We start from the raw sequence: 26,297 nt of genomic DNA, 5'->3' as shown, positions 1-26,297 counted from the left end.
CCCTGTGGGAAGGAGGTTGAATAGTTTGAAATTGATTGCTGTAGCCAAAGCTCAACATAAATGAGAAACACAGCTTGAGTGGTGGAAAGAGTGGCTAAGAAAATACAGCCTGGATAAATCAGGCATCTTAGTTGAAACAGTTTTGAGGGGGATGCATTAGTTCAGCTTTCAGAGCAGCGTGAGCGTCCTTAGGACGAGGCGTGCTCAGCTGATCCGCTCCGCTCCTTGTCCGCTGGGGAGCAGGGCAGAGGAGCTGCGTTTCCAACAGGGGTGAATTTAAAGGACATACAAACTCTTGCTGCTTAAATGCACGCTATTTTGACTATGACAACCCCTTTGGAGCCTGTTGTTAGTTAATCCCTCTGCCTGCCCATTCCTGGGGGATTTGATAGTATAATCTGAAGTATTGTATTTAATGCAGGATGAAGGCTAACATAATAAGCTTGACCAGTCTTCCTGGCAGCATGAAGGATGTGCAATTTCAGTTAAAAGACTGCTACTTTTTTATATTTCTGTGCTTTGAGTAGTTCCTCGTGCAGGCGCACGTGCTGCTTCAGCTCCTTGTGGGTTGAAGCACCAGCCCGTGCCAGACCCCCAGCGTGGCTCTGGGGGAAGGTGTTTTGGGGGAGATCTGTGCAAAGCAGGTCCTACCAGGCTCTTGTCAATATTGTCCTTGGCTTTCTTTACCAGTAGTTCACCCTCAGGGTGAGCATGACGGGATTGGGACTTGCAGAACAATGGGTGGCCTCAAGTCCAGCCAGCTCCTGTAAAAGGAGGTGGTGGAGGAGACCGAGGGGGTGATCACACCATCTAACTGCAGGCGTCCAGCTTTTGTGCTGCTGCTGGAGCTGAGGCTGGAGCCCCTGGGGACTCCTTGGTGCTTTTAACATCCTCCTTAACACCCTGAGGAAGGCTCCCATAGTGGACGCCCCCACCCTTTCCTCCTGCACCTGAAGCCACACAGCAAAAGATGGATGGCTGCAGGAAGCCTGTGTTTGTTCAAGCCGTTGTCGGGCTTTGACCTCGCTGTCACAGACTGACTGAGTTTGCCTACAGCCCAGCTGTTCCATGGTCATGTTCCAGTCCTCCAAGTGCATCTTCCCCCCAAGATGGATTCTTGCTGGCAGCAGCTGAGCTGGCACAATGTGAGATCTGGCCAGGACGGCTGCTCTAAACAGCAGGCAGAGCTTGGGATTTGCCCTCTGAGATGAAATATGGCTCTGAAAGCATCTTTCAGTGTTTCAAACCACCTCGTCTCTGGTGGTTTGAGGTCTGTGGCGGAGGTTATTGTGTCTGGTGCTGCTTAGATGCAGCAGTTTGGTCTGACCCAGGTCTCCTTGGACTCACTGGAGATCTGTGTCTTTGCAGACTCACTGAAAATGGTTTCTCATTTGTTTTCAGGGGGCGGGTGGGTTCAGACTGTCAGGCCAGCTCTGGCCCTGAGCCTGGGTCCTGGCGTGTGGTCTGCTGAGCGACTCGTCTTGTAACAGGCCAGCACCTGGACCATCACCAAAACCCCAGAAATCGGTGAAGGGCAAGATGAACAGCACAGGCACCCAGGGCTGCTGGGCATCTTATGCCTCTGATTGTGCAGGTTCCTGTGTAATTCTTGTGCAGAACAGGTCTAAGGAGATGAATGGTCCCAGGAGAACCACTTCTCTGCAGAGTGCTGGCTGTGCTCTGCCTTGCCTAGTGGCCACTGGTCCTGTGCCTGCTGGGCTTCGCTCCCTCTTTGCTTTGCTCACTTCATGTGAGGGACACAAGCCTTGGTTGTTTTAATCAGGTGAATGTCCCATGGGAAGCTGCCAAGAGTGGATGTCAGGAGGTGGTAGGAAAGAAAAGAGTTGGAGTTGAGAGCAGGGAGAGGGAAGAATGAGGTTTATCAGATGGGGGGAGCGCGAGAAGCTCTCCTGTAAAATAAAAATTAAGGTAAGAGGCTAAAAAACTGTCAGGCATCAGGAGCTCTGTAGAAGTCAAAGGAACGCTTTTCAGCACAGGGGTGACATTTGTCTGCAGTGGAGGGAGCAGTGGGCACACTGACACGATCATTTTTTTCTCCGCATGGCTGAAGCAGCTCTGCTGCTGGCTGTGGTGTGGGGAATGCGTGTTTGGCCTGGGAGCAGTGATTCAAGGGGCGAATGTCAGAAGGACTCTGCTGGTGGTTTTTCATGAGCAATCACTGCTCTTTAGCAAGGTAGCAACTTTCCCGGCTGGGGCTGGAGGCGATAGTTGTCCTAGCTGTCGCCCATAGAATCACAGAATAACCAAGAGACCCACCGGCTCATCGAGTCCAACCATTCCTATCAAACACTAAACCATGCCCCTCAGCACCTCGTCCACCCGTGCCTTCAACACCTCCAGGGAAGGTGAATCAACCCCCTCCCTGGGCAGCCTCTGCCAGTGCCCAGTGACCCTTTCTGTGAAGAGTTTTTTCCTAATGTCCAGCCTAAATCTCCCCTGGTGGAGCTTGAGGCCATTCCCTCTTGTCCTGTCCCCTGTCACTTGGGAGAAGAAGCCATGGATCATTTTGTTTTTCCAGGACATGAACCAACACGGAGGTCTGCAGGAGGGGTCCTGGGGGTTGCTGAGTGGCTCTCACACATGCTCCAGGGGAGCATCTGGGCAGGTCCTGCAGATGCTGACAGGTCCCCTGGCATCAGTCAGGCAGTGCTGATTTACCCTGGCATTCAGACCCATGGTGTGTCTAGATGCTGTCCGGCTGGAAAAGCTGTTGGTGTGCTGGAGCCAGAGCCCTGGAGGCTGGGACGTGGTCTGGGTTTCCATTGAGAACAGCTAGATGGATTTGGACAGCCTGTTACTGGTGTTACGCTGGTGGTTTGCAGAGCACTATTGGCCAGGGCTGGCACTGTGCAAACGTGCAAAACACAGCAAAACCAACACTTCCTCACTCAAGAAATTTGTGGTCTAAGTAACCAGTGAAACCAGCGTGCAAATCTCATTTTAAATCTCTTCTTTTAAGGACGTCTGCTGTGCTGGGAGGGTGCTGATTGCTTAGTATGGATGATTCTTGAGAAAAATTCAGCAAGCTTTGTTATCAGAGGTTCTTAGCCCAAGTGCCTCAATGGGCCATGAGTGCACATTGATTTGCCTCCCATTGCCCAAAAAATATGATAGGAAGTTAGAGGAGCTTTGTGATAATGCCTGTCCTTGGCGGCAGCACTACAATTAGAGACTGCTTACGTCTCAAGTGCCTTAACAGTAAAGTCCTCTTCTGAGGATGACATTTTCCTCCAGGCATCCCAAAAAGCCTGGTTTTGACAGCTCTGGTTGCGACACTCCAGCAGATAAACGCGTGATTGTGTATACAAACTGCTGGCAGCATGGGGGGGCTCTGGAATGAATGAGCTCTGCCAGGGAGGGGTTTTGTGGCCAGTCTGGGCTCTGCCCGACACAGAGGAGGGCTTGTACTTTCCATTTTCGTAATGCAGCCAGGCCAGCTTGCCACCATCTATCTCTCTGCCTGTTTTCCTACGATGCCTGTGCAATATTTCCATGTTGTTTTTTAGCCTCTCTCTACCGGTCAGCTTTGAGTCCATGATCTGCTGTTCTCTCTGGACAGTATCCAAATTATTTTGAATATTCTCTCTGCGATCAGAGATTTCCCTGAGTCATACCTAAATGTTAATAAAAGCCTAATGGTTTATGTTAAGGAAGGCAAGAGATAAAACTAGAGCCCTTTTATCACAGACTTTAATGGCCTGAAAATGTCAGTTGTATGGGAGCAACTGCCAAATTTTGAGCCTGTGAAGACGATGGCTAAGTCCCACAAATCAACAAGTTTGGAGCGGATTATCGGATGTTGGCTGTGTCATTTTCCCAGGACTCCAGGCATGCTAGAAGCCAACACTTTAATCCGCTCTGATACGATGCATGAAAGGGGCCGGACTCCCTTTCCACTTACTGCTGCTCCGCGAAGCTTTCAGACCCGCTGTAGTGGAGTCAGAAAAGCCTTGCTGAAAGCAAAAGCTGCAGGGTTTTTTTTTCTGAACTGCAGCCTGCTTTTGATTCAGAAATAAACTCCATCTTCGCCTAAGAACTATTTTTAAGGTCACGAACACAGGATACAGAAATCAGTGTGTTTCATGGTTTTCCTGAGTGCTGCCTCACCACTCCTCTTCCTCCTTCTGTTTCCAGCAGACTTCCTTCCCGAAGGGACATCCTGCACGCCTGCCTCTGGGGCGCAGCGCCCGGGGCTGGGGAGCTGTAATGGAAATTCTGGCAAGTCGCTTTTTTCTGCTCCTTTTAGGCCTGGGATAAAGAACCGAACTCACACCGTGCAAACAGCTGAACTCGAGCTCTGATGCGGCTGGAAATCTTTTATCTCTGTCCCGCTTTGTTTTTGCAATCACGCTCGGGGGTTAATCTCACTAACCGTCTTCTTAGATGTGGATCCTTGGTTTGAATTAATTTGCATCACTTGTGAAATTTTACAGAAACACTGACTACACCCTCACTGCAAATGTGCAGGGTGATGGCCACGCTGCTTGGTCGGTGCTGGTTGTGGGTTGTCTCCAGCTTGTACCCGAGGTGGCTCTTCGTTAGCATCAAAGTGGCAGAGGCAAAAAAAGTTTGGAGCACAGAAGGATTTGAATCTAGACTCACCCAATATTTCTGTGAGTTACTGAATATCCAGAGCATGTAGCAGAAAAATAGTGGCAATACAATAAATGCCCACAGGGTTGTTTTAAAATGCACATGATAGAAAGAGACTGGTTTTGGAAGAAAACTTAACATTTGTGCTCTCCCTACTTCAGGGTAAGGCAATTTCATTTAAGATGGAGTGAGATTTAACCCATTCCGCATGGAGCAAGCCTTTTAGCATGACCTTTAAGTGCAGTTTCCCAAGCTGCGGCGATTGCCTGCTGCCTGCAGAAGGATGTGGCTTGGCTGTATCCTGTTTACCATAGCGTGACAGAGTTAAGCTGTCCCCTTGGTGCTGTGGTGAACAGGCACAGCGTGTCACCCCAGCCTGGGACCTGAGAGAGGGAAACACCACGTGTCTCCTCCTGGCCGTGCATCGGAAGAGCTGATGTCATTCGAAGAAAGGTGTTTCAGAGGAAGGATATATGCAGCCAAAATAAAGCTTGGCCTGTGTTAGAATAGTTACATCCTGTTTACTGTGGAAAACACTTTACGCTGATATTAGCTCTGAAACGCATGATTTATAAGCAGGCAGGCGAAGCAGATAAGGAACTTCCTGCGATTTTGGCCACCTGTGAGAAGAAAAGGCTGAGTCCCTTGGGCTGGGAGGCTGCGAAGCTGCTGGCAGACAAATGCTGGTACTGGCTCCCTGGGCAGCTGCTGCGGAGAGGAGGTGCTCAGCATCCCTTGGGCCCCCAGGTGGCCCGAGGAGACCTCTGTGTCTCAGTTTCCCAGCAGAAAGGAGCCTTGTGAACTTCAGGTGGTTAATTTTGGTAAGGAGTAATGAAGATGGGCTAGAGGTAATAATCCCCAAGACAAATAAATAAGCCAAGTGCATTTCTAAAGGTCTGGCTGTGAATGGAAAGGACCGTTAAATAAGAAACATGGGTGGCTTGCCGTATCTTCTATATGGTATAAAAAAGTTGCGTTACTCGGTTGCTAGGGGAAATGCACACACTTAAGAATTTGAGCTGCAGTTTTATTTTTTAATAGAATGAAATGCTGTATAACTGCAAAACGCATTAAGCAAAGTCACTTGCATCCACAACATTTGATCCTTTCGCCTAGGTCCCTTGTGAACTGAGCTGCAGCTCCAAGCATGTTGCCTCCTGCTTGGCACTCGCTTTAGCAGAGGAAGTTCTTCAGATCGGTCTTTGTTACTTCTCATCTGGTGTGACCGGCAGCAGCAGTGGACGTGAGGTCTGAGGCACAGAGGACTGAGATCAGGGTGGTGTTGTGGAGAGGATCCAATCTGCTGTTTGCAGTAGCAGGCTTGCACTGGGTCAGCAGCAGGGAAATGAGTCCTGGATTCATCTGCAGCAGCACCCTTCCTCTGAGGCAGGGGTTCTACAGAACAGGGAAACTGTCTACTGTGAGTGCCGTTGGACAGAGGAATCTGTGGATCTGTAATAGCACCAGGTAATCAGGAAACCAGTGCTGTTTGCTGACCAGCTGCTGCAAAAGACTGAGGGCTGGCTGGCACCTACAGTTCCCATCCAGCCCTGTGGGGTTTGCTGCCGCCTTCTCCACACAAAGTGGAGGAGGGGGCAGTGCTATGGCCTGTAGCCCCCATGTCACTGTGAACCTGCCCCAACCTTTGCAGAGAGGTCACCAGCCTTGCTGTGGTCTGGCAGGGGCTTCTTTCTTTCCACCTGTGAGAGCCCATTGTCTCTCTCTCCCAGTGATGACAGCATGTTGTCTCTCTCTCCCGGCGATGCAGTCCAGTTTCTTCTCATATGTTCTGGGTTTTAGCAAGTTTCTTCACCATTTTTTTCCCAGGGACGTGTTGCTGTAATGTGGCCCGGCGCACGTGGTCGTGGTCAGGAGGGAGAACAGGCACGAGGTGGGAGATGCACCCCAAAATGGGGTCTGGGCTCGAGGTAGGAGCAGGGGGGTGTCCTGCTCAGGTCTCACACACTCGCTGCAAAGCCTGAAGATTTGCCTAATCTCCTATACGGGCTGAACAGAGGGGAGAATTGAAGATATAGTCTGGTTCCATTAATGAAGTAATAGTGATAATAAGGGAATTAAAACAGGGCCTGGTGCGTTCAGCCCAGGGAGAAGCGACTATGCTAAACAGGCTGGTTGTCAACTTCGCTTGTCTGGTGGAAACATGTGGTCCGGTTTCTTAGAAGGTACAGCCTCAAATCCCTGCATATTTTCTGCTTAAATTAGCACTCTTAATGATTATTTTGAAAGTAATATCCACTGAGTTCAGTAGGGCATAAAATCTGCTTAGCTTTAGGGATGTTGGTTGTGGGCCACAAGTAGTCTCTTGCCTAGAGTTTTGTACAAGCACTTTGGTCAGTCAGGGCCTTAATTTGTTGTGCTTTCAGGCAGCCTGCAAATACCCGCAGTTGTCAGCATGTCGGTGCTGAAGCTGCAGGCCTGCACCCGGGAAGGGTGACAGCGCAATTGTGGATTCTCTTAAGATGAGCCTGAAATGACACTGTAGATGATGTGGTAATGGCCCTTGAAACATGCCCATCATTTGAATGGCTTCGGCTGCACCCACAGTACTTCATAAAAGCTGCTGCAGGAGTGACAGCAGGTAAATTGTCACCAGCGAGGCTGTTGTGATGTTCAGACGTTGTTGAATCCGTCCACATTGTCTGAGCAGAAATTACAAGGAGAGTCTCAGAGGATTCGGGGTGAGAGTGGTCATAAATCTTGAGTGCGTCTCAGCAGGGTAGGAATAATATGAGGCATCAGTCCCGTTTTCAAATGCTGCTGTCATGCAGCAACTGTGCTAATTAATTTAGCACAGGATAGTAAAGTCTGTTGTCTTGCTTTGGGCCAAACGAGCCAAATGCCTGCTCACAGACAAGGTTCACAGATGAAGAATCCTTAACAATTGTCTTCTGTCTTTGCCCTTTGGCACCTGATAGTGAATCGACATGGGAGCCTTTATGCTGGCCTTGTGGCCCCAGTCACTAGCCCTCGCGCAGGGTGGCTCCTCCACCACGGCAGCTCCTGCTGCAGCCAGGCACCTGCTTCAGCTGCAGTGTCTGCTGGGCTGTTGCCTTGAGTTTAACTTTTCTGTAACAAAGGCAGTTCCTGCTTCCTCAGAGCTCTGAGGAACAGCTTAATAACGGAAGCCAGAGGCAAATAATTAATATCTTGTGGTCTTGGGCACAGGGCATGGCTGGACTTGCTCCCCGACACATGGCGAGTGGCTGTGGGCTGAGGCTGGATGGGGTCAGTGGCTCCAGTGTTTCTGGGCAGAGTTTTGCAGCTGCTGCTCTTCTCTGTGTCCTGCAGCATGATGCCTCCTCCCCTCAGCAGCTTTTCCACCCCATCCCAGTGGATGACCATCCCAGTGGAAATGTTGCTGTTGAATTCCATAGCAGCAAGATCAGAGCCAGGATTTACAGTCCTGAAAGTCACCAGCAAGCTCCCTCTCTTTGGCTCCATTCTCAGTCACGTCCTTGCTTACTTGCAGGGAAATGATATCTTGAGTTCTTTTACTGGAGAAACTTTTTGCTCCAATTTTTGTTTGAGAAGGAAAGAGCCAGAGATGGCTGCTGGGTGTGCAGCTGCCCCAGCTGAGTGCAGCTCTGTGCGCTTCCGAGTGCTGATCCTGAGCACTGATCCTGAGCAATGCTGACCAATGGGAAGGGGGATCCATTGCAGCGCTGGGGCAGCGTGGGACCAGCCCTCTGCGGGCAGAGCAACCACCTCTGCAAGGGCAACTGGCCACTGGGGTAGGCTTGTCTTCAGCAGGCTGAGAAAAACCTTCCCTGCAGTGCAGTCCCTGCTGGTGAGGGGCTTCCAGCACCGTGCTGGAGGGCTGCATTGGTGGGAGAGGGGTGCAGGAGTCCCCTTGTCCACTTCTACTGTTGCACCAGACTTTTGTGTTGAGGTGCAGGTGCTACTACAGTGAATGGTCCTGTGGCTGGAGAACACCTTCTTGGGGTGTCGCACACCTGGGTGGCTCTAGCAGCAATGGCACCTGCCTGTAATGTGTACAAGGGCAGAATTCCTCTGTTAGCTCATCTCCAGTGAAGCCTGATCTGCATTTGGCTCTGAGGGTAGATCTGGCAAGGACAAAGAAGGTTCTATTAAATCTCTCTACTGCCACATTAACCATTTTCATTTTCCTATCCCGTGATTTGCCCAGAAGCTTTGCCTGGGTGCAGCAGAGCTGTCAGCAGTATGTCCACGCTGAGCCTGAGGTGGTGATGACGGGAGGCACCCGCTGGCGTTTGCTGCAGCCCACTGACATGCGTGTCTCTCCACAGCTGCAGCCAGAGCAGCTGGACTGTGGAGCTGCGCACCTTCAGCACCCATTGGCCATCGTGAACCCCGTCACAGCGACCCCCGTGTTCACCTACAGCGGCCTGACCTCAGTGGCAGTGGCCAGCGTCAACAACTACACCGTGGTGTTCCTGGGCACTGCCAGCGGAGGACTCATGAAGGCAAGTGGAGCCTGGCAGCACCAAAATGGGGTGGCAGGGCTGGAGGGACAGCATGGGTGGTGGGGCTTCCACTTCCAGCACCTCTGGTTGGCACAGAGCACAATGCCTGTTGTTGAGTTTGTCTGAGCACCTGCTTTGTTTTGGCAATGGAGAATTAATTGGATGCTGCCGAAATTTGCGCAGTGATATATGCTGCCTGGTAACTGGTGGCCGTTAATTACTGTTCAAGGCTGCCATGCAAGAAGGATGTTCTTGATGAACCCTATGCTGGCAATGTTATTGTGCAGCATTTAATTATTAACAGCTCTTCTAATAAATTCTCCCTCCAAGCTGATGGCTTTTGAAGGCTCCATGTAGACGAGGGAATCACCAAGAGATGCTTCATCACAGCTGAGACCAAAGCAGGTGTGAATCCATGCATCTGATGGAGTATCTGTTTTAAATAACATGCCAAAGGCAATGTAGGGCTATGCAATACCCTGGCTCCAGAGCTGAGAAACAAGGCCAAGGTTTCAGTAACTTTAGTGCTTGAAGTTTGCCAAAGAAAGTTTTGATTCCAGACAGCCACAACAGTCGTGTACTCTCAGCATTGAAGGTCCACAGAGGAGAAGGGAAAAAAGCCCTGGAGCAGAGACATGGCTGATACCTGCTTTGTCTCAGCAGTGAGTGGTGCGTAATCTGAAATATTGGATCAAAATGCTTGGGGAGAAGAAATCTGATCCAATCTCTTCCCTTGTGTCCAAGTGCTCCTGGCAAAAATGTGGGAACAATCACAAAGAAACTCACAGCTTTGATTTTTGCCTGCAGGGGCAGGTGATTCACAAGGGTGGGAGAAAACTGGCAGCCCAGCCAGGTGCACCAGGCTGGAGAGGCACATGCCACACGCAGCGCAGCTCCTGTTCACACAGTATTAACAGCTCTGCTTCCATTATCATCTCAGAGAAAGCAGCCTTATCTGCTGTGCCTCCATTAGGGAGAGGCTCCTGGCTACCCTTTGCTGGGATAATTTGCTCAGATAGCTCTAACCTAATTCTACAACACAGCTGCATAACCAGAAGCCTTTTTACCTTCGGGGCTCCTTGTTATTTGGCACGGGATACAAGATACTTTGCGTGAGTTATCATTCAGATTTGCTGCCTGAGAAAAGACAGCGAAGGGGCAGAAATAGTGCTCAAGCAGCTCCTGCCAGCAGCAATTATGGCTGCCAGGGGTATGTATGGGGAATTAATCAGATAGGCTGCAGACGGGCATTTCGTGAGGGCCATTATCAGTGCCACGTCCAACAGTCATTAAAGGAAAAATAGTGCTTGGAAGTGGTGGCCAGGGCAAGGTGTGCCAGGGTGCAAAGCCCTTGAGGGAGACAGGGGGTGGGAAACATCAGTTACAGTGAGTCCCGACGTGTCCAGATCTGGAAGTCTGTAGACAAGGTGCTGTGGTGGCATTGCCCAGAACTTCACCCCGCTCTGCTCTCACCAGTGCTAGTGTCCTCCAGCACATTCTAGCCCTGCTCAAGTGAGAGAACTGGTGGTCCCTGCCCCTCTGCACTGCTGTAGTGGCTCTCACCTGGGGGCCTGCAGCTCATGGGAATCCAGGGAAGTGCCTGCTCCGTGAAAGAGTAGGGTGAACAAGCCCAGGAGCCAGAGGGACCTAGGGACGGGCACCTAGAGACAGCCAGGCTTTGAGCAGGTCTCAGCAAAAAGGGAGAGAGGATGGTCACGATGCTAAAGTGGAGGGCATCGGGACTCGGTTCATGGACAGCTTGAGTGATCCCAGGCAAATTATTTACTCTGGATAGCCAGCTTTTAAAATAGGGGTAATGATAGCTCCCTTCTGTTTCTGCATAACAGCTTGCAGTTGGTTGTATATGGTTCCTAGCAGAGGGAAGCCCTCTATTTTGAGCTTGTGCTATCTTACTAGGATGTGTCAGTGCTGCTCTAGTGTAAGAATTAATTAATCCTATGTTAATTAATTAATCCAGACTTTTGAGAGCAGAGACATGCTCAGTCCTTATAATTTTTGCCTTCCCTTGCTTGTAGGGAAGTAGGATTTTTCCTCACTCCCTTTCTGTTTTAAGCTAAAAAGTGGCTGTCACGCAAAATTGTGTAGCCCTATTGTTACTTCCTCTCAGCAATGCCACATTTAATTTGCTGAGTTTTCAAGTCAAATGCCAACGCATTCTGGAATCTGAAAGGCAGGCTGATACTTTGCAGCCTCTTCCATCACTGCCAGCGCTTCAGCTGGTGATTCATGAGGCAAGGTAGGATTTGTCTCTCTTGCAGCCACTGACATGGTCTTCCAGAGTTAGCAGGGATAAAAGCTTCATTTTTGACAACAGGAATGACAACACTTATTTTTCAAAAATGTGGGAAGCATATTGTACAGCCCTGTTGCTGATTCTCGCTGTTTTTCATTAAGCTTTGGAAATGCAAGGTTCTTTGTAACAGAAATGCATGTGTGTATGTAGTAAGGGCTGAAGACTGGTGCCACTTACGTCAGGGTAAAGCAAGAGCAGCCATGCAGTGGGTAGAGCCTTAGACTACAAGTTTTGCAGGCAGCCTCTCAAACAGAGGGACCAAGGGCGGCGAGGGTTGTTCATCACTGGGCAGTGCTCCTGCCCTTGGCCTGGGCTTTCTGAACCACTCAAAGGCTTCCCTGTGGCACACAGCTGGCTTTTCATAAAGCTCTGTGTGGCAGCTTGCGAAGCGTGTAGAGATTTACAGTACTTGAAAACGTGGAACGCCGTTAAATGTGACTTTGATTCTTGTTTATAACCGAGGAAGAATAATCTTCTCAACATAGTGCTTGAAAAATGGTCTCAATGAGTGGCTTCTTCCCACTACAGATTAATCTGGACAGTACCATGAAGGTTATTAGCAGGAGATCTATTTCGGTGGCTTACGGAGAGCCTGTCCACCCCATCATGCAGTTCGACCCTTCTGATTCCACCTACCTCTATCTGATGACCTCCTATCAGGTGAGCTCTTTAGTCTTCAGCAAAATAGCCCTTTGGGCATCATGCACTTGATTTAGCATTCAGCACTAAGCTGGGAGCAGGAAGAGACAATAACATTGGCTTTAACACTAATAGGCAGAGCCAAGAAGTTCAGAGCTTTGGCTGGAGTCTCAAAAGGCTTTCCAGGGGGTTATCTATGCCTTTCCATTCTCCTGTGTGAAGTGGGAGTCATGCTGAGGAGACCAGCTTGTCAGGCTTTCTCATCTTTGTCATGATTATTAAGGTAAAATAAAAGTGAAAGATATCAAACCCGATCTCACTTCCAGGAGTGCAGAAATAAGCAGAGATTGTTCTTGTATAGAAACCTCAAAATTACAGTGCACAGTCTTTAAGGAGGCTGTTAGGAAATCCTACAGACAAAAAGTCTGCCTGTCAGAAATGATTCTTGGAGGAGGTTTCTGCTCAGCCTGGATGGCAAGAGGGCTGGATGGGAGGAGGGTTCTCTGCAGAGACGGGGAATACCGCAGCAGGTAGAAACAGACGGTGTCATCTCCATCAAGTGAGCAGAGGAGGAAGGCAAGAGCTGAGTGCTCCAGGCGCTGGTGGTTTGTCCTGAATTACATTTTAATCTGTCAAAACAGATGCACAACCATAAATGTTATATGTTGCATTTATATTTTCCAAGCCCTAATTCCCTGCAGATTGGTCATTATCATTTCACAGAACCCTCCTGGGATGCCTCTTTAGCTGATGTTTCAAGCTGTCTCATCTCAGCTCCCAGGCTGTGCTGTGTACCTTATTCAGGCTCGATCAAACACCCAGTGCAGCACTTGTGATGCTCTCCTCTGTCTGATACTTTTCCAATAAACCAGATGAGTTAATTTTGCTTTGGTGGAATTAGCATCCTTAGAAGTTCCCTGGGACCTTGATGAGGCTGGAGGAGGGATGCTGAACACTGAAAGGCTGGAGAGTAGCAAAGTGCTGTGGGTAGAGTGAGGGTCAGGCCAAGGAGCTCGTGGTCTGAGGTGTGCTCGCCTGGTGGGAGCTCAGGGCTCTCAGTGGCTCATGTCAGTCCTCACTGTACCAGATGTCGCAGTTTTCCTTCTCAAGTGCTTAGAATTGAGGGAGGAAAAAACATAAACTGACACATGCTTTCTCTCCAATGGCTTCTGCCAAGTAAGTCCCCAGAAGTATTTTGATTTCTTTCAAATTAAGGTTTGCAGAGTGGTTTTGCTTTCTGGTCATTTTGTAAATAGCCGGATAGAGTTCAGCTCTGTCTAGAAAGGCTCTTTCTGCAGGTCTGAGTGAGAGCTTCTCACAGGGAGGGTGAAGCTGTAAAACCATCTCCATCTGATGCATCAGAAAGATGTGGTATCACTCTCTGTAGCCTGACTATCACACATCTATTGCCAAGGTGGCAACTGAAAAGGAGCAGCTCAGTTGAGCTCAGCTCAGCACTACTGTGCACGCCATGGGGCAGCTCCACTGAGTGGTGTAGGGCAGAGGATGGCAGTTCCAGGATCTGCTTCTCATCATCTGTTCTGTCCAGGCTAATGGGTAAAGCAGCCCGAGAGGCTGGTGTCTCATCACTAGCTATATAGCACATCCTAGTTGAGTTGAGTGTTTCTGTGATGTTATAAAACATTGGGACACATCTGTTGTCGTGCAGATGACACGAGTGAAGGTGGCTGCCTGCAACCAGTACTCAACGTGCACGGAATGCCTGGCCGCTGCTGACGCTTACTGTGGATGGTGCACAATGGAAACCAGGTAGGAATAGTTGTTTCCTGGTGTGCTTTGGCAAATCCTTTGGCCCTCGAGCCCAGGCAAGTATTTCTGGTGCCTTTTATATTTCCATGCAGTCACACTACCATTAGTCTTTGTCCATTCCTTGTGAAATAGATGCTTTTAAAAACAATTGCATCTGGTCTCAAATAGTTGGGATGCTCTTCAGAGCCAGGATTTAACTGTAGCTGCACTGTTACCCTGCAGTCAACTGCCAGTGCAAAGAATATCTTGCACACACCCAACTATAAGACTGAGAGAGCCAACACCCTCTTTTCCCTTGCAGTTATTGATAAGTAGGAGACAATCAACACTAAACTAGGAATTTACAAAATTAGACTCTGGGTTTACAAACTGAAGAAGTCGGAAAAAACCACCACCTTCTCTCAGTTCTGGGTTCAGCCTAGCCTGCTCTTGCTTACCCTGAATCCTGGTGCTCCGTCGGTGCTGATGGGAGTACATGCTCTTATCGTGGCAACCAGACACTAAATATAGCAGCAAAGCTTTAGGCTTAGCTGCATGGAGGGAGGAAAAAGATGTAGACGCAGGATTTTCTCAGGCTCTTCCCTTACAAAGAAATCAACGTATTTATCACTTGTTTTAAAAATAATCAACTGGGAGTTGTTCCCCTGTTCATTGCAGGTGTTCTCTGCAGCACGAGTGCACAAACTTCACAGGGGCCAACTTCTGGGCGAGTGCAAGTGAAGGAGTACAGCAGTGCCCTTCCATGACCATCTTGGAGCCTGAGATTGATATCGACAAAGAAAACCCGGTGCGTTTTATGTGAATACCAAATTAATCTTGTGCAGTGTCCCATGGTGTAGTTACTTGCTCTCAGGGCTGATAAATATCCATGCTCCGCTAGTATGGTAGCACGGCTCCACGTGGCTTGGATATGGGTCATAGGGATGCTGAGCTCTGTTGTATGCTACTGAATCAGGCCAAGGTTCTCAAAATCACACAGAGGTGACCTCCTCTACCTCAACACCCTGGAAGCCAGCAGGATCCAGCTGCTGAGCCTGCAGGTGAGCAGGACTTCTGAAGCTGCTACACTGAATGCACTGGAGACATCTGCAGAATTTCAAAATACAGAAGATCAGCTGCAGATGGCAAGATTATCTCATTTTCTTGTTTTGTACTGTTGCTATTTTTAACAATATTTTAGTTACATTTTAAATGTTTGTATAAAAGTATTTTTCATTTAAAGACAGACCATCTCCTGGTGACAAAAATCTCTCTGTGTCAAAGTTCTTGACCAGCCCTAACATGGGGAAATCGGTCATAAACAGACAGCAGCTGAGGCAGAGCCCAAACCAGAACTGGAGAGAGGGATCCCATGGGACCCTGGCACTGGTCCAGCTCCATTTCGGCTGTGCAGGAGCAATGTGCTGGGGGTCTCCGGGTAGTCACCCTGCTGACGATGCGGGGAAGCCAGCCAGGCACGTGGACTGCGTGTTTTCCTGCGTTTCCCTACCTAAAAGCATTCCTTCTCTGCAAAATTTCCCGTCACTTCCCTTCAGAGGCTGAAGGCAAAAAAACCCACTGCAGCCAGGCTCTCAGCCGTTGTGTACCCAGGGAAGGATGCTTGTTTGTGGCCAGCTGCCTGCTGCCCTCTCCGCAGGCTCCTGCCAGCTTGACACCTCCTGTTGCTGAACAAAATTAATCCCTGCTTCTTGAGTGCCTGAACTTGCAAGCACTAGGAACCAGTTCAGGCACTCAAGAAGCAGGGATTAATTTCGTTCTGCTCTTCCATCTTCTCCCTTCCAAGAGCTTCAGAAGGTAGCTGAATGAAGGAGCCCAGCCCAGGAATCAGACTAACAGGGGCTTGGGCAGGAGGTGTGAGTTGAGAACAGCCTGAGCAGCTCGGGGAGGGCTTAGCCTTTGTGTCCTGCTTCCTCTGAGTGGTCTCCCAAGGAAGCCTTGGGCTGGGTTTTCATGCCAGCTGCAGTTGTTGAAGTTGATGATGACAGAGCTCGTACTAATGAAGCAAGGTTTTGCATGCAGATGGCTTTTAGAGTCCCAGGTGTATAAAAAGAAAGAAAACAGTTATCTGTGAGCTTGTTTAGGAGTTGCTAGCACATGAAAAGCTTGTAAAACATCGACAAATTCTACATATAATCTTCTATGATAATAACTGATTTTTTTTTTTGTCCAATATAGGCCCTGATAATTCAAATAAATGGGACTATCCCGAACCTGAATGGAACAAATATTTCATGTGACTACGGAAATAATGTCCACACAGTAGCCAGAGTTGCTGGAGATTATGTAAACCAATTTATTTATTGCAGTTTGCTTCCACGCGAGAAATATCCACCGTTCCCAGACGACCAAGGTATGTAGGGGAAAACAAGCTCAGTTTGTTGCAACCGCTTTTGTAGACATAATTTTTCATAGGCTTTTTTCTTTTTCCGATCATATGCGCATATACTGCATATAGGGGGAAAAAAATTACCCAAGCTGCTTCTCTTCATAGGGCATATGACTTTGAAGTGTGGGAGTGCTACCATCTTAACATGAATTGACAGTATTTCAAATCTATCAAAATTTTTTTTTTAAATATCAAAATTTAAAAGCCAGTTCATGCATTTACTTTATTAAGATTTATCTGGTTAGAGCTTCTGTTATAGATTTAGTAAGTAGTAAACCAAAAATGTTTTGGCCCTGGGGAAATAACGTTGCTACTTACATTGATATTTTCAATTGCTTTTGTTTAATTTCACTCCCAAACATACTCTACCTTCCAGGAGAAGCTCTGGAAGAAGAGCAAGCGCGTACCTAAATGCAGCTCAGAAACTCTTAGTCCTGTTTATGCAACCAAAAGCCAGACTGAGGCCTTCTAGTGTCCCCTTGCTTTCAGGTGGTACCAAGTGGGATGTCCATTTGGAGGGTCCATGGAGCTGCATTCCAGAGGTGACAATCACCTGCAGGTCTGGTTGAAGTTATCTGAGCCTTGATGGCCGAGCTGACCAGGTCTGATACTTGCCGCTTAACGATGGAGACAGCCCATTTTCTATCTCCCTCTGAGAAATTTGATGCTTCATTCCATATTTGAGTGCTGGTTAAAATTTTAATCTTTCAAGCCTAGAGTGAATGCTCTATTGAAGACAGTTGACTTCAGTAGAAGAATTAGCCAGTCCATTTGAAAAATCCCACTTTTCATAGGCAAGTTTATAAAGCTGCATTGTTTTTTTCTCCCTAGTTATCCAAAGAATGGGAGATCATTAACTGTTCTGTATTATTGGTTACGGCAATGTCCAAATGAATTTCTGGAATCCAATGCGTTGATTTATTGTACATATTCTGAAAGAGGCATTGTCTCTTGTCCCTGGTGCTTATATGGCAAAATTGCAAAGAGAAAAAAATTAAGCAATTCTGGGGGGAGGGGGAGTTAGGGTAGTGTGTTAAGTAGCCAAAAAAGGGATTTCCAGTCTTCTCTGAGGGTTTGTTGTCATGGGGAAAGTGAGCGGGGTTTTAAAACATGATAACTAACATGTTTTAATTACCACATTTTTTAAAAAAAATATCATTTAACACCAAATGTAAGCGAAGACAATAATTAACTCTACTAATTAACACTTGCATAACACGCTGGAATTTTCTGCTGAAAGTAGCAATGTTCTCTTCTGGTGAGGGTGATGTAAAGCGTTGATCTGAGAGGGAAGAGCTGGAAGTCAGAGGGCAAAAGATGAATGGTCCAAGCTCTGAAATGTAGCTCAGAAGAAGCCCTGGAGAAAACAAATCAGATTTAGCCCTTGTATTCCCAAGGGTCTGTCTTGTCTTCTAAGCATGAGCATGAGCGAGAGGCTCTTGCAACTCAATATTCTTTGGCTTGATTCTCTCAGACCACGTGGTTGTCGAAACTGCTCTCCGGGTCAACAGCAAAAACATTATCCGGGCCAATTTCACCATCTACGATTGCAAAAGAACTGGAAACATTTACCCAAAGAGAGCGTAAGTGACCCTGGTGTGCAGGCAGCTGGGCAGGCGGCGGCAGGGTGTGGGTGGCGCGTCTGCGGCCGCATGGCACCGGGACGATGGAAGTAGACGGAGTGATTCGAAGCCAGGAGGGTGCACGTGAGCAGCGGGACAAGGGTTCTCCTCACAAGGTTAATTGGGGAGTGCAGCCTCCCTGCTAGTGGAGCGGCTAGGGGCCTGGGCAGGATTTGGCAGGGACACAGTGGCTGCGCTGCCAGGGATTTACAAATGAGGGTCCTCACAGCGTCTGGAGCCATCTGGACGCGTTGGGTTTTTTTAAAACATGAATAATATTTTTATATAAAGCTTGTTCTGTTAACCCTTAGACAGCAGAGCCAGCCTTCTCAGCGATCCCAGTGGGGCTGTGGGGTGCTGATGGAGGAGCGCGAGGTGGGCATGTTCCCTCTGCTCTCTCTTCCCTGCCAGCTCAGGGGGCAGCAGCCACGTACCCCTCATCAACAGGGTGGGCTGGAAGGGGGAGGTCTGGTGTCCACCCACAGAAAGTCATCCAGCTTTCAGGAGTGTAGCAACGGAGGCTGACCATGGGGATCCCTGAGTCCTCCCTGCCGGAGGTTCCATGCCCTGTGCAAGCCACAAGGGAGAGCCTTTGCCTGTCCCCTGCCTGGCTCCACGGGGAAGACAGAAAGGGGAAAACAGTGTATTTTGCCAAGTAGGGGAGGGTGGCTCCCAATCTGCTATTACTTGGGTCTGGGCAGTGGCACCAAAGGCAGCGATGCCCTGGGACTGCCCTCAGAGTGGCATTGGGGATGATAGACACCTGCCACAGGTTTTTCTTGGGACCGTTAAGGACTGAACACAGTGTGTGAAGATGGATTGCGTGGACGAGGTGCGGTTCCCCAGAGCAGCCTGAAATCTGCTTTTCTCACCACACCTTTGCCATTTCAGATGCACCAGCTGCCTCTCAACCAGGTGGAAGTGTCACTGGTGCCCCTCCACCTACACCTGTGTCTCCAATCACTCACAGTGTGATGATGCGCTGCAGATGAAGGTAAAGCCCATCAAACTTTGCTGCTTCAGACTTCCCTGCATTGCTGTGCTGTTGCTGTTGTTTTCCTTCTCCTTGGGATGGAGGCAGATGGCCTGGGTTTGGCAGTGCTACCCCAGCAGGTCAGGAGCAGCTCTAAGGACAATGTTGCTTGATGTTGCTGATGTTCTTCCTAGTCTGGACGAACATCCACAATCAGAAATGCAGCAATACACATCTCACTTCCAAAGACTCAGCAGACAGAGAGCTGGAAGGCTGCTCTGGAGTGTTGCCTCAGCAGGCTTCATCCCTTGGTTCTTCACATATAGAGCAATGCTACTACTTCTCAGCATCCTGAGATGCCTGGGTTTAAGTAATACAATAAATAGAGCAATACTTTACAATTCGTTTTGCTTTGACTAGGCTGCTGCGGTATGTTAATAATTTGCTGGAGCACCACTAGTGGTGCTCGTCTAAAGGAGAAAATCAACCCTTTCCAAATTATAGCTTCTAATAACCCAGAGGCTCTGTGTGTTCCTGCTTCTGAAATTTAAATTGAAGTTAATTTAAATAAAATTGACTTTTTAGCAATCAATCTGCCGTAGATCCAAGCCAGGCTTTTACACTGTAAATTGAATATCCCTTTGGCACCGGTGCTTTGCTCTCATCTCAGCTCTTCCAGCAGTTCCCTATGCTCATTGCCGGCTGGAGTTTGGCCCAGTGTCAGACATCTCACCCTTGGGCTCAGACCCGGGGCCAGCTCTGGCATCTTCTCTCCTCCATCGGGGAGGAGGTGGGTAGCTGCAATTGCAGGGGACAGGGAAGGAGATGGGGCCACCACGTTGCAGGTCTGCACTGTCATGTCTAGTGTAAAACCTTGGGAAGCGTTTCCCATCCCTGCTGGGTGGTAGTGAGCTGACTGCTTCCTGGGGCCAGAGCAGCTGCTCAGGCCAGTGTCTCTAGGGTCTGTCAGCCCCACCAGCGGCACCGGGTGACAGCAGGGTGGCTGGGGACCTCCACGGGTTGGTCCTCCATTGGTGGTGTTAGTCACAGCCAGTTTACAGTGTGTTTCTCATTAAATCTAGAGGAAGAGCTTGGGCTGCATGGACTTTGTGAGGAAAGTCCCGTGTTATTGGATTAACTTTTTCCTTGACAAGGCACCGCATAGCCTGCAACTCAGCTGGCAAACACAAAAATTGCCTGAGATAATGTGTTTTCTTTGACTTAAGTGTAGCTGTTCCTTGAAAGCAAGGGGAGAAGCAGTTATTTGGCAGAGCGGTGTGTTTTTCTGGCTCAGCCCAGGTGTCCCTCCCAGACCAGGGGTGATGCCAGGGTGGATTTGAGAACCAGATCTTGCTGAATCCAGCTGCCCCCTCATTCCCTGCCGTGCAAGGCAGAGCCTGGCCTTGTCCCCTTTGCTGCTCAGGGCTACTGGAGCTGAGGACAAGCTGTAAAACCGATGGTGTGGCAGTAAAATCCTCTTACAGTGTCTGTGCTGCTGGTAGGAGGGCACAGGTCTTCTCACATGGAGCCTCTTGGGGCCAGATACAAATGATCCCTTGTAAAGCCAAACCCACGGCTGTGGCAGTTAGTCAGTCATGCCTCCGTGGCTCTGGAGTCACTCTGTGACTTGGAGTGACAACTGCTGAGTCTGGTGGATCTCTGTTGCATGAGACTGGAATATGTCCCAGGACATGGAAGCAAGTGAAGAGCCGGATGATAGTGAGGTGACGTTGCCTGTGGCACTACAAATGAGGAGCAGTCTGAGATGGGGACCACAGACACCTTGTCCTTCTAAGCTGACCGGGCATCCCTGCCCTGTCCAAGCTTGCTCCTCCTGCCCCTGTGCATGTGCTGGCACCCCATACTCATGCAGCCTTGTGCTGGTGGAACAGACCCCCCATGAAATCAAACCCGACAGAGACATCTTTCTGCTCTTGAGCCAGTGGTGGTGCAAGGTAGGGGTATATTGGTTCTGGAATGGCTGGACCGTGGCAGCCCAGCATCAGATCTGCTTCCCTGGCCATCAGGACAGCGTGGAATGGGGTGCTTGCATATCATCGCTGCTCTTCTTCCCAGAGGGAGGGAATTAGGGTTGTAGACATAGGTCTTGAGCAACCTCACCTATGTGTTAAGGAGAGCTGTACCCAGTCTTCCCACTCTGCTGCCATCACCTCAAGCAGATGATGAGAGCCAGGGATGACTCTGGCAAGGATAACTATGCCTATCCTCGCTTTCTTGCCTCTGATCTACTCCAGGGGTACAGTTTGGTTGGATGCTGCACCTGGTTTGGGCACATTCCTCTTTTATCTTTGTGTCTTTCTTAGCGCTCTTCCCGCTGATTTCAGTGAGCAGCCTGCAGGATGAGGTGCTCTGTAGCCCTGGAAACATCTTGCCTGGTATTACAGTCTGAGCTTTCAGTAAACAAACCGTTGCTGGTGTGGCTGCACCTGAAAACTGGTCTGCCGGGAAGCCAGCATCATACTGGCTTCATCCACAGCATTTTAAACTATCAGACTCTTTGCCCTGATCCACACATGAATGATACAATCATCTGGAAAGCTCTATTTCTAACCGCTGATGAACAGCATGAGAAGGGTCTGCAAGATGACAAGTTAATCAGTCCTCTAAAGTGTCTTTATCTAGCAGGCTATGCCGGCTGCTGTGACATGCGAGGACACACCAGACCACAGGAACTTTTGCATGAATTTTCAGGTGTAGCCCTGCTTGTTTTATTTTAACTGTTTTGGTTCTCCTAGAAGAGGCTTGGGACTGAAATCTCTCTCCAGTGCTTTGCTTTGTTGTTTTAGTTCTCTTATCATGTACATCTCTGTTATTTAATCTCCTTGTTTAGGCAGCACCAACTGTGCTTGGTTAGAGTGTCCTGACAGAGATGAAGCGTGTTTTCCACAGTCAAACTGGAACTTCCAGGTAGTTCCCTCACCCCTAGCTAGGTCTGGAGAAGGCAAGAGAGAATCAAGCTCACTTTGTGTCCAGCACCAGGGATGTGTCCTGCCTGGGCATCTTGGCATGAGGAGGACAGGCTCTACCTCTCATCAGAGCAGCAGCTGCACTGTCATCAGAGGAATTACAAGATAGTAACCCTTAGTGGGAGTGAGAAGCAAATCTCACTTGCTGCAAATTATTCTGCATAATGGACCAAATATTTTGTTGTCTTTTACTCCAATGGCTCTACTGTCAAAGGCATTAGTCTGGGTATACCCTGGGGCAGTGTGGAATCTGGGTTCAATTTTGCTGTAGTTTTGCAATGTGATTTACATCTTATGAAAGAACAGGATGGGCTTGTCATACAGACTAGAATTCTGAGTCAGCTGCAGTATCTGAGCCATCAATTTAAAGTGAGAACAAAAGTAAGGGACAGATGACCTTTTAAAATCATTTTTCAGCTTCATTGACGCCCTTCATTTCAGCTGTCCTACCCCTTGCTGAAGCCCCTACAGCTCATTATACCCTTTCGTCTCCGTGCACACGCGTGCACACACAAACCCCCGCACACTTCTGAAATGACACTGTGCAGGAGGGAGACCGCTAGAAAGTGAAATCTCTGCAGGGGTTTGCAGAAATGCACATTGCGATGTGTGAGGCATCGGCTTCCTGCTGGCAGGAGAGGGATCGCACCGGCAGATTTGCCATTGCAGGCTGTAGTGCCTCCTTTTAGTGTCACTCCAGCCTCGTCTTCTAACATTTAAGTGCATGTAATGAGGGAGCTGCTCAGAGTGGCAGCTGAGAAGAATGTTCACATTTGCTTTTTACCTAGGAGTACATTTTTTTCCAGTGCAGGAAGATGAAAGTGCAGGCTTAGCAGCCCAACAGCCCAAGGGCTGGGAGCTGACTATGTCCCTGAACTGTTGGAGGAACTGGGCAGGAGCGAGGGGGGAATTCCTGCTGTGCTTTTCCATCTGCTGGGCTGTGGCTGTTGACCCACCGCTGCAGATGAGCCCCCCTGAAACACAGCCACTGTGCTGTGGTTATCGGACAGGTCACAGAGGGGTGGATTGTAAGGCAGTGCCATGCTGGCTGGACTTAAAGCTGGTGACTTGGAGGAGGAAGGTTCCATGTGTTGTTATCACTCTGTGCATAATGATGCCATTTTGGTATCCACTTTCTTGGTTACAGTGTGCTCTGACTTTAAAGATATAGTGAAATTAATCTTATCAAGGGCCCCAATGTCTCTTTTTGCCTTGACACTGAGAATGCTCAATGTGCACCCAGCTAATCTCTCTTTTCTTTGTTTTGTTTTGTACCTAACAGAAGAAAATTGACTGTCCACGAATTGTACCTGCCTCATTGGACCCAATGCCCACAGGAGTATCTCGGGACATTATAATCTCCCTGGCTAATGCGACTTTCTCAAAGGTAAGTGAGTTCCAGGAGAGACAGGGAAGGTTCAGATCAGCCTAGGCTGGTGTGTAACAAGGTGGCCTGGTCAGCCAAAGTGATTTTAAGTATGAGCTGGTTTCTGCCTCAGGAGCAAGTGATATGGCCGGTCCCAGTTCACGTTGACAGCCAAAACCATTGTGTTAACAAAAGACACTGGTGGAAAGCAGCCACCCTGATGGTGAGTGGGGTTGCATAGTAAAACCAAAGGGAGATGCTCTTCATGTCCAGGCATTCTCCAGGGATCTCCTGCAGTTAGTGATAGAATTTTTGCATTCGGTTGAAAAAGGAGTTTTATGCACCCTGTGAAACAGTCACTGGAACAAAATGTTCAGGAGAAATAAAATTCCTGGTTTCACCATGTTGGTGTTTGCCCCACCACAGAGCACGCCGGTGTCACGCTCTCCCGGTGCCGTGTGCCAGCCTGGTCCCACCACTCTGCATGAGAAAATGAAGGACAAAGCCTAGAGCTGAGGGCAGAGAGCCCTGTGGTGGCAAAGCCAGTACTTGGAGTACAGCATAGAAATATGTTTTAGCTTAAGTTTTCATCATCGCTGCAGAGCTCTTTTTTTTTTTTGTGAAAAAAATCCTTTCTGTGAAATTTTCTGGCTTGCCAATTGTATTAGGGAGAAAAGTGGGAGTGGACGTCAAATGGTGCATTTGGCGATGTGTCCCGTGCCAGGAGGAACTAGAGGAGTTTGGGTTGGGGAGGCTGGGTGCTAGGAAAATACCTGACTAAGCTCTGGTATTTTTAGGAAGCTGCCCTGTGTCACTTTGGATCAAGTCTTCAGTGGGACCCTTGGTGCCTGGATAACTGTGCCCCTGCCAATACCTACACGCTGAACAGCCAGGCACCTCCTCTTCCCACAGGGAAAGGAGAAGGCTGGAAATGCTAGTGGTTCTGCTTGGCAGGAGGGGGCAGGAAGTTTCCAGGCGCTGCAGGGGCACCACTTCCAGTAGACTTTGTGCCCTCCAACACAAAGGCAGAAACGAGCTCTCCCCCCCTGGCTGGAGCTGCTGCTTCCTGCACAGGTCTGGCCTTTGCAAACAAGGATGTGCCCTCTGCAATCAGCAAAAAATGGTGAGAAGTCCTTTTCCTCTGTGGATGCTGGAGGTGGCTGAAAAGGAAGCAATACTATATGCAAGTCGATAGGAAATGAAGTCAGCAGGAAAGGCGCTGAGGCACCGCCGCTCCCAGGGCAGCTGGAGAGGCTCCGGCAATCCGACTTCCTCCCACCACTGTCCGCAGACTGTCCCAGGGCACTGGGCAAGATTCCTTCTCCTTTCCACTCAGCAGGAGCTCATGAGAGCTGCCAGAGCTTGAAGCGTTGGAGACACATGCCCCAACACCTTCGCTGGCGGGGGCACTGCCCAGGTGATGGGCAAGAGGCAGTGGGCACAGGTCAGCCTGCAAAGCAGAAGCTGCCTGGGCACGGGCGATGCACTGGAGAATGTTCCAGTTTCTGCCTTGCGGTCATGTGGGTGTTCGCTGAGCCAGCAGCTGCCTGCCAGGAGCCTGGTGCTTTCTTTCATGTCTTTTATCAGATATGTCAGTTTTCAAAGGGTAGTTAGACCTCAGTAGTGGTGGAGCATCAGCCTCCTTGGAGATAAGATTTTTTCCTGCAGGATGGGCACACAGGAGTAACTTTGGGCAGGATCTCATCCTTGTGTTATCAGGAAAACAGCACAGAAAATGTACCTTTGAACATACTCCCATCTGGGTCCTAATTTGAATTAGAGATTTGCTCTGTGCAATTTTTGGAAGGAGAAGGAAGGTGACTTAGAGCCTGGATCGTAAGCTGGTTTTGTCTGGTTTGTTCTGATTTTGGTGAGGCGGCTTGAGACCAGTTTGACTCTAAGTCTGCATTGCAGCAGGTGCTCTAAACACCCGCAGTCCGGAGGAACCTCACTACAGGAGGACAGCCTGGCTAGGCATGTCTCCTGGTCAGTGCATGTCGTGGGTCAGACACGTCTCCTGGTCTGTACTTGGTGCAAGTCCCCAGCTTCAGAAGCAGCTGCCTCACACCTGATCATGACACTTTACAACAGCTCTCTGGGCCAGAGCAAGAGACAGGGGCTTGTCTCCACGTGTGATGCTCAGCCTGCAGCAGTTTCATGTATAGGTGTGTAACAGCAGGATTCATTAAGCACCACTCCCAGCCCTGTTTACAGTATTGGGTTCTGATGTCCTATATGTCTTGAAAGCAGTTCAGGTACCCTCAGGAGAAACAAGGTGAGATACGGTGCCTGCTATATAGGTCGACTGCGATGAAGAACTGTACTAAACAGTTGTTGCAGCTGTTTTGCCTTTGTCTTCCCTCTCCCAGGAGACAGCTCTGGAGTGCCACTTCGGGACAGAAAGGACGTTTGAAGCCCGGTGGGTGAACTCCTCTGCCGTGGAGTGCATGCACGTATTGGTGAGTTGGAGCAGTTAGGTCACCAGCCTTGCTCCCTGCATGGTGCAGGGCAGGTCTGAGGGCAGGGAGGGTCTTGTCCCCGACTTCCCACTCAGTGGCTGGGACATTGTCTCTCCTCCTCCCTCCCTTCCTCCACTTTCAGCTGAAAAAGTGCAAACTGGGTTTCTCCCCTTGGCAAAAGGCTGTTTGCGTGTACTGCTGCTTGAAGGGCATTCACAAGTCACTGATGCTGCGTTGCCTGTTCTGTGGGTATCTGCAGTGGCTCCAGCCCCTGCTCCGCTGGGCTTTGGGAAGGAGCTGCTTGTTTACTTTTCTAAATGGGAATAGTTCAGTTCAGGCAAAAAAATTGGCCACCTTTCAGTGTTTCTATTTCTGTAGCTTTTATTCTGAGCTAGGAATTGGCCTGAGAAAATGCTCAGATGCTCACTGAAGAGTGGTGTGTAGTTGTTGGGAGGAAAACTGCACGTCTGAAATGCAGCAAAGGTTTGGGCATCCACTGGTGGGAATATTGCAAGTAGAAGCTGGAGAGGAGCACTTCCCTGTCACGTCACCTGCAAAACTCTATGTTGTAGCCTGATGCTGAAAATGCACAGACTGGCCAGTCTGTTAGTTTTCCTGTCCATTCTACTAAAAATAGCAGCAAGCTGAAGCTCTGCTCTTCACTGTGGTGTGTGCTGTGCCCCAATGCCCTTCATTGGGAA

General features: G+C 49.2%; 1 protein-coding gene across 1 annotated transcript in view; it reads left to right on the top strand.

The window, feature by feature from the left end:
- The window catches only part of PLXND1 (plexin D1), an 81,836-nt gene that overhangs the window by 11,671 nt on the left and 43,868 nt on the right, over window positions 1-26,297 (top strand). Inside the window, exons 2-10 of the mRNA XM_069866031.1 lie at window positions 8,904-9,080; window positions 11,923-12,054; window positions 13,703-13,803; window positions 14,461-14,590; window positions 15,979-16,153; window positions 17,664-17,772; window positions 18,703-18,805; window positions 23,054-23,158; window positions 25,507-25,596. Of these exons, the coding sequence (XP_069722132.1) occupies window positions 8,904-9,080; window positions 11,923-12,054; window positions 13,703-13,803; window positions 14,461-14,590; window positions 15,979-16,153; window positions 17,664-17,772; window positions 18,703-18,805; window positions 23,054-23,158; window positions 25,507-25,596 (1,122 nt within the window). The remainder of the gene's footprint in view (window positions 1-8,903; window positions 9,081-11,922; window positions 12,055-13,702; window positions 13,804-14,460; window positions 14,591-15,978; window positions 16,154-17,663; window positions 17,773-18,702; window positions 18,806-23,053; window positions 23,159-25,506; window positions 25,597-26,297) is intronic.

The sequence above is a fragment of the Phaenicophaeus curvirostris genome, chromosome 11, assembly GCF_032191515.1.
Source record: "Phaenicophaeus curvirostris isolate KB17595 chromosome 11, BPBGC_Pcur_1.0, whole genome shotgun sequence".
In the NCBI taxonomy this organism is placed as follows: domain Eukaryota; kingdom Metazoa; phylum Chordata; class Aves; order Cuculiformes; family Cuculidae; genus Phaenicophaeus; species Phaenicophaeus curvirostris.
Note: the sequence above shows the minus strand (reverse complement) of the source record. Positions and strands in the feature narration are given on the sequence as shown.